The sequence below is a fragment of the Brassica oleracea genome, chromosome C6, assembly GCF_000695525.1.
Source record: "Brassica oleracea var. oleracea cultivar TO1000 chromosome C6, BOL, whole genome shotgun sequence".
Classification (NCBI taxonomy): domain Eukaryota; kingdom Viridiplantae; phylum Streptophyta; class Magnoliopsida; order Brassicales; family Brassicaceae; genus Brassica; species Brassica oleracea.
In genome coordinates, this window is record NC_027753.1 from 18,461,689 (window position 1) to 18,467,822 (window position 6,134).

Genomic DNA, 6,134 nt, shown 5'->3' on the forward strand with positions numbered 1-6,134 from the left:
GTATATTAGCATTATGATGTTTAAGAACTTGTTTTCAAGTGTTTTATGAACTCGATTTTTAAGAACAAGTAAAAAATGCAACATGTTCGCAACATTTTAAGAACCAAAAATAGTTAAAAGTTCAAATAGATCATAGGTAAGCTAAGTTAGGTTGAGTTCAGTCGATTCTTCTGTTTTTATGGTCGTTGTGGTGGCATATTGGGTGGCTTATACATTGGCCATAGGCGATAGCTTACATTTTTGTTGTTTTTTTTGTTTTGCACTCTGACATTTCATTTTAAGAATTCATTTATCTTGATTTTTCGAAAGCATGAACTTAAAACTACTCAGATATTTATAATATATATAAAACTTCGGTTTCTGTTCGGATAAAAAAACTTGTAATTTAGAAAATAATACCAAACTGTATTATTGTAGTGTGGATTCTTAAAGCAAATACATCTTATTTATTTACATAATTTGTTTGAAATTTTTAAAAAATTAATTTTATTATTTTTAGATAATTTTATTGAATCTTTTGAATTTTTAATGCTAAAATTCCCATCTAAGTTAGGTTAGCGTAAAATACCATAAACTAAATATTTACTGATAGCATTAGTTGGTTTTACCGGGATTATAGATATATGGTCTACTCCATTAAGTAAAATTAGTTTAGGAATTTAGACACTTTTGTAATCATTTCTCATTTGCTGAAATTTTTAATCTATGGCTGTATTTTACGAGTTAAGGATGACTAACTGACTGCACGTGGATGCCATCAGGAAACATCCGACTGCTCAGTTACGTCATGCCCGAGCTAGTTCACAACGTTGCTTTAGCTCTTAGAGAATGAGCAGTGGGAAGCTCTCAATACAGCTCTCATGATTAAAAAAATAGAAAAGTAATAAAGGACAGGAAAAAGAAAGAGATATAATTAACTTTTAAATTTGAAAAAAATATTGAAGATACACAAGAATAACACGTACTCGCGATCATAATTAACTTTTAAATTTCTAAATCATGATATAAAAGTGAGCTGACATAATTTCATTGTAACCAAATAGTAGACCTGAAATTCTTCAGCCTAAACACTAAGAACGTTCTTATACGATAAATGATTTTTTGACCGAAATATTTTTTAAAATGGGATCAACTCATCTGTATATAAATTATTTAATTAACAAAAAGTTTAAAAAAAATTGAAAGACCAAAATATTAATTCGATCAAAAATATAAATTTATTTTTGAATACAATATTTGTTAAATAATTTTCATATAAATTTTTAAGCATATGTTTTATCCTAGTTATAGATATAAACGTCCATACATTGGGTCGTAACTTGTAAGTTGACGGCGTATTTTTATTTAATTAATTATTAAGAGTTTTAACTCTAAACTCTCGTGTAACAATCTCAAGAAAACATCTCCTGACTATCTCAAAATTTATAGGTTACTTGTGTTATTCATAGCTACAATACTACCTGATGTAGAAGATATGGATATCGTTGAGAGTCTAGCTCTACAAACTTTCGTGATTACATAAAGTTTCATTATGTCAGATGTTATAGAAGGCAAACTTCTAAAACAGGATATGGAAACAAGCTGGATTCGATCCATCATCGCCTATATGTAATGCGGTTTAACAAGAGGACTTGGATAGAAGTAAGAAACGAACTCGGTCTTGCACTTCGATGATGCAGCTCCAACGAGCGTCATGAGTTTGCAATATTTTACCATCATCAACCATAACGCCCCCAAGAATACTCATCAAATGTTCCAACTCTCTAGCAGTTCCTCCACAGCCAAGAACATGCAAAACGTTCACTTTGACAAGATGCATGGTACCATCGCAAGTGTAATCATCCAGACCATGGATGATTAGAGTATAGAGCTTTGGAGACTGCTTGATAAGGTAAGGCAGCAGTTTCCAGCATCGTTTGTTGTCACCCCAAAAAGATAAGCCAACCAGATTCTTGAACACCGGTAGAGATAGTCCGTGTTTAACACATCGAGAAATCACCTGAAACATCCATCACACACACATATAAGCATCAATAATGAGAATGTCTTTTTTTAATGAGTTATGTTAAGTAAAAACTTACATCAGCAGAAGCAGGAGTAAGAATCAGGGTGTGGACGTTGCTTATCCCATTAATGAGACCAGACATATCTGGCCTCTTGATTAATTTAGAATACTTAATATCCAGCCTAGCTTGGACTAGGGACTCCAAGTCCACTTGTGGGTACTCTTCCAATGCATAATCAGAGTAGTCGAGGGAGACAAGATTCGGTGCGTCAAACGACATTCCGGGCATATCTGTAATCACAGTCTCAAAGTTGTAGTAAACTGTTAGTTTCTTGATGCTCCTACTGGATATGCAAAATGGGATTCCTTCACAATTCACGTGACGTACAGACAGCTCCTCGAGTATTGGGCAACCAGGAAGAAGCACATTACACAGATCTCCATAAGTGAAAAAGATGGTGTTGAAAAAGAGACTCTTGAGCGCTGGAAGAGACACACCTGGAGGAATGTTCCCAAGATCAATATGTGATCCCAGTGTCAGCTTAACCAGCGTCTTGTTCGTGAAGAGCGCACAAGGCAGAAAGACTTCACAAGTAGTCCATAAATCGAGGCTCATCTCCAAAACACCACGCTCTACGGCATTACATATCCAGCCATTCACATGAGCCATTTCGCTTTCCTTGCGAAAGTGACATTTTAGAGAGAACTTCTTAATGGGAGAAGCGCATTGGAAAGCATCCACAAATTTCCTGAAGCTCTCCCGGATCAAATTCCACTTTCTTCCACACTCTTCCTCTTCCGGTGGCAGCACATGATCATAATCATTGAAATCAAGATTATGAACTAATCTACACACATGCCTCCACGTTTTAGCAAGTACAGATGTTGATGCGGCTTGTTTTGTCGGAAGTAAGGACAAGATGCTGCCTAGAACCTCTTCAGGAAGCCAGCTGAGTAAATCTCTCAAGCCAGCCTCTTCTTTAATAGTGCCTGAAACATGAAGTGGAGCTCAGAGTCGTTCAAAACAAAAAAAAGAGGTAAAAGAAGCTAAAGCTGAAGGTAGGTTCCATAACAACCAGACGCGTACGTTAGATCCAGGATGAAAAAAATCATTAACTTCAAGAAGAAGAAGAAGAAGAAGAAACTGTCATTTTCAGAAAGCTTAAAGCTGAAGGTAGGTTCCATAAAGACCAGCGACACATACATAAGATCCACTTGAGCATGAAAACCCTATCTCTATATATTAACCTAGTGAAAGCTCAAAATAACAAGACTTTGAGGCGCTTGTAAGAACAGAGGTCTATGATGTGCAAAACAGAGGAAACGTATATGCAGAACCAGGGACCATGAATGATGAAGATCCATATCAATGATCTTCGGATCACAAATAAAACTTAAGAAAAAAAGAGGGCATAGAAAGTAAAGCTGATATCAACCTGTTCTACCTTTGGCTAAAGAAGAACAAGACACATACATAAGATCCACTTTTGATCAAAACTCAAATATATCTATAAAATCTACTGAAAGCTCAAAAGAACAACACTTTGATCGTTTGTAAGAGAACCAGAGACCATTCTGAACATCCACATCAATGATGTTCCACAAACCAATCTAAAAGAGTGTATACGAACAAACAAAAAAACCTTTTGGTTTCTTTATTTCTTTTTCTCAACTGAATTGAAGGCCTTACCTTCTTTCTCGCCTGTGTTATCAGTCATTATGTAATTAAATGGCAGAGGGGGTCACAGATATACCCTCGGTCTTCTATGGCAGATTTATCTTCCCCAGTTTCAAAGATGGAGGAAGATGAAAGATGATAGATAGATAAATAAATAAAAGTTTATCAGAATCTTTTCATATTTGATATTTCCTAAATATTTATGGAAAACTTCTTCTGTTGACCTATAAAAGAGAGGGGAAAAGTGTCAATTTCGACCCCAATAATTTCAGTCGTGCCAAATATGATCCGAACAATTGATCAGTGCCAAATACAACATCAACTCAATTATAATTCAAAAAACTACCAGAACTTCTTAAAATGTGCCTTAATATACATTGACTCTAACAGAAGTTAATCAACAGTTAACGAGATAAAACGACGTCGTTTTGATATATGAGAAAAGTGTCAATTTCGATTCCAACACTCTCAATCGTGCCAAATAAGACCCAAACAAATGGTCAGTGCCAAAAACGACCTCAACTCAATTATAGTTTAAGAAAAAATACCCAAACTTTTTAAAACGTGCCTAAATCTCCATTGACTCTAACAGAAATTAGTCAACCGTTAACAAGATAAGACGACGTCGTTTTGATATATATATATATATATTAAAATATGTTCATTTCGGGATTCAAATCCGTGCCGGGATATCTTTTTAAAGGGGCACACTAACAGCTAAACTAAAGTAATTTTTTGAAATATTATTACAATTTGAAATTCTCCATTATATAAACTACTATTCTTCTTCATCTTATCTAATTTAAAACTTTGGTGATTACTTTATATATTCTAGTTATTGTTTAATATTTCTAATATTTTGTACAACATATCTTAGTGAAAGAAAGGTAAAAGGCCTCTTAATATTATTGAACAAAATATCAAAATATATAATATTAACTTTGAAAAATAAAAAAATTCAACTTAAGTTTAAAAATTAAAAATAATTTATATAAGAAAATTTTATAAATAAATTCAAAGTTTTAAGTATATTTAAGATCGTATAATAATAAATATTTTATTATTTATATTTTAGTAAGATATAAGTTTATTAAAGATATGATAAATAAAAAACATGTTAATGTATTTATATAAATCAGAAAAAATTGCCACCAAAATTTTAAATTGGATAAGATGAAAAATAATAGTAGTTTATATAATTTCAAATTTGTAAAAGTATTTCAAAAAGTTACTTTTATCTAGTTGCTAGTGTGCCTATTTAAAAGGGTATCACAACACAGTTTGAGTTCCAGAATGAACATATTTTAAAATATATATATATATATCAAAACGACGTCGTCTTATCTTGTTAACGGTTGACTAACTTCTGTTAGAGTCAATGTAGATTTATGAACATTTTAAGTTCAGGTAGGTTTTCTTAAATTATAATTAAATTGAGGTCGGTTTTGGCACTGACCATTTGTTCGGATCCTATTTGGCACGACTGTGAGTATTGGGGTCGAAATTGACACTTTTCCACGTATATCAAAATGACGTCGTTTTATCTTGTTAACGGTTGACTAACTTCTGTTAGATTCAATGTATATTTAGGCACGTTTTAGGAAGTTCAGGTAGTTTTTTTAATTATAATTGAGTTGAGGTCGTATTTGGCACTGATCAATTGTTCGGGTCGTATTTGGCACGACTGAAATTGTTGGAGCCGAAATTGGCAGTTTTCCCTATAAAAGAGAAACTAAAATTTTGTAATTTAGATTTTGAGTCTAGACTGAAAAAAAAAAGAGTAAATCTTGTAATGTTAAATGTGTCAGTGTTGTAACATAAATAAGGAAATATAACTGATTTATTTATTATATATATTATTATTCTATTGTTTTGTGTTTGGAAAAAGAAGAAGTTGGACGTTAGAGAAAGAAAATAAAGAGTGATGTTAATTATTCGTATACTAGGATCGGCCCGCCCTGCGGACGAAAAGTTATTATAAAAATTATTTTAAATGAATTTATATTAACTTATGAAATATTTAAAATTATTATGTATTGAAAATAATATTATAAATAAAAAATAATGGAAATAATTTTGAGATCATATTGTTATTGTTAATAAATATTTTTGATTTGAATTAAAATGACAACAACTTTCATTATTCTCTATCGTTAAATAATATAATATTAATAAAAATAATTAAGAAAATGTAATAATAGAAATATTCTTATTGTTACCAGTCATTACGATGGCAGAGGGGGTCACATATATACCCTCTGTCTTCTACGGCAGATCTATCTTCCCCAGTTTCATAGATGGAGGAAGATGAAAGATAAATAAATAAATAAATAAATAAGGAGTTTATCAGAATCTTTTCATATTTGATATTTCCTAAATATTTATGGAAAACTTCTTCTGTTGATCCATAAAAGAGAGAGAGTAAAATCTTGTAATTTAGATTTTGAGTTT

The 6,134-nt window shown here is 32.0% G+C and overlaps 1 protein-coding gene across 1 annotated transcript; it reads right to left on the reverse strand.

Annotated features, from left to right (window-relative positions):
- Positions 1 to 1,497: 1,497 nt before the first annotated feature.
- Positions 1,498 to 3,858, reverse strand: LOC106296890 (F-box/LRR-repeat protein At1g06630-like). Its single transcript, XM_013733131.1, has 3 exons — positions 3,696 to 3,858; positions 2,082 to 2,995; positions 1,498 to 1,999 (listed from the first exon to the last, which is right to left on the reverse strand). Exons 1-3 carry the CDS (start codon positions 3,721 to 3,723, stop codon positions 1,619 to 1,621), a joined length of 1,323 nt encoding a protein of 440 aa, XP_013588585.1. The 5' UTR covers positions 3,724 to 3,858; the 3' UTR covers positions 1,498 to 1,618.
- Positions 3,859 to 6,134: the final 2,276 nt, after the last annotated feature.

Coding starts and splice junctions, on each gene's coding strand:
- LOC106296890 (XM_013733131.1), bottom strand. CDS start 3,723: ATGACTGATAACACAGGCGAGAAAGAAG. Junction 2,996..3,695: donor TAACACAGGCGAGAAAGAAG/GTAAGGCCTTCA, acceptor TTCATGTTTCAG/GCACTATTAAAGAAGAGGCT. Junction 2,000..2,081: donor TTACTCCTGCTTCTGCTGAT/GTAAGTTTTTAC, acceptor TGGATGTTTCAG/GTGATTTCTCGATGTGTTAA.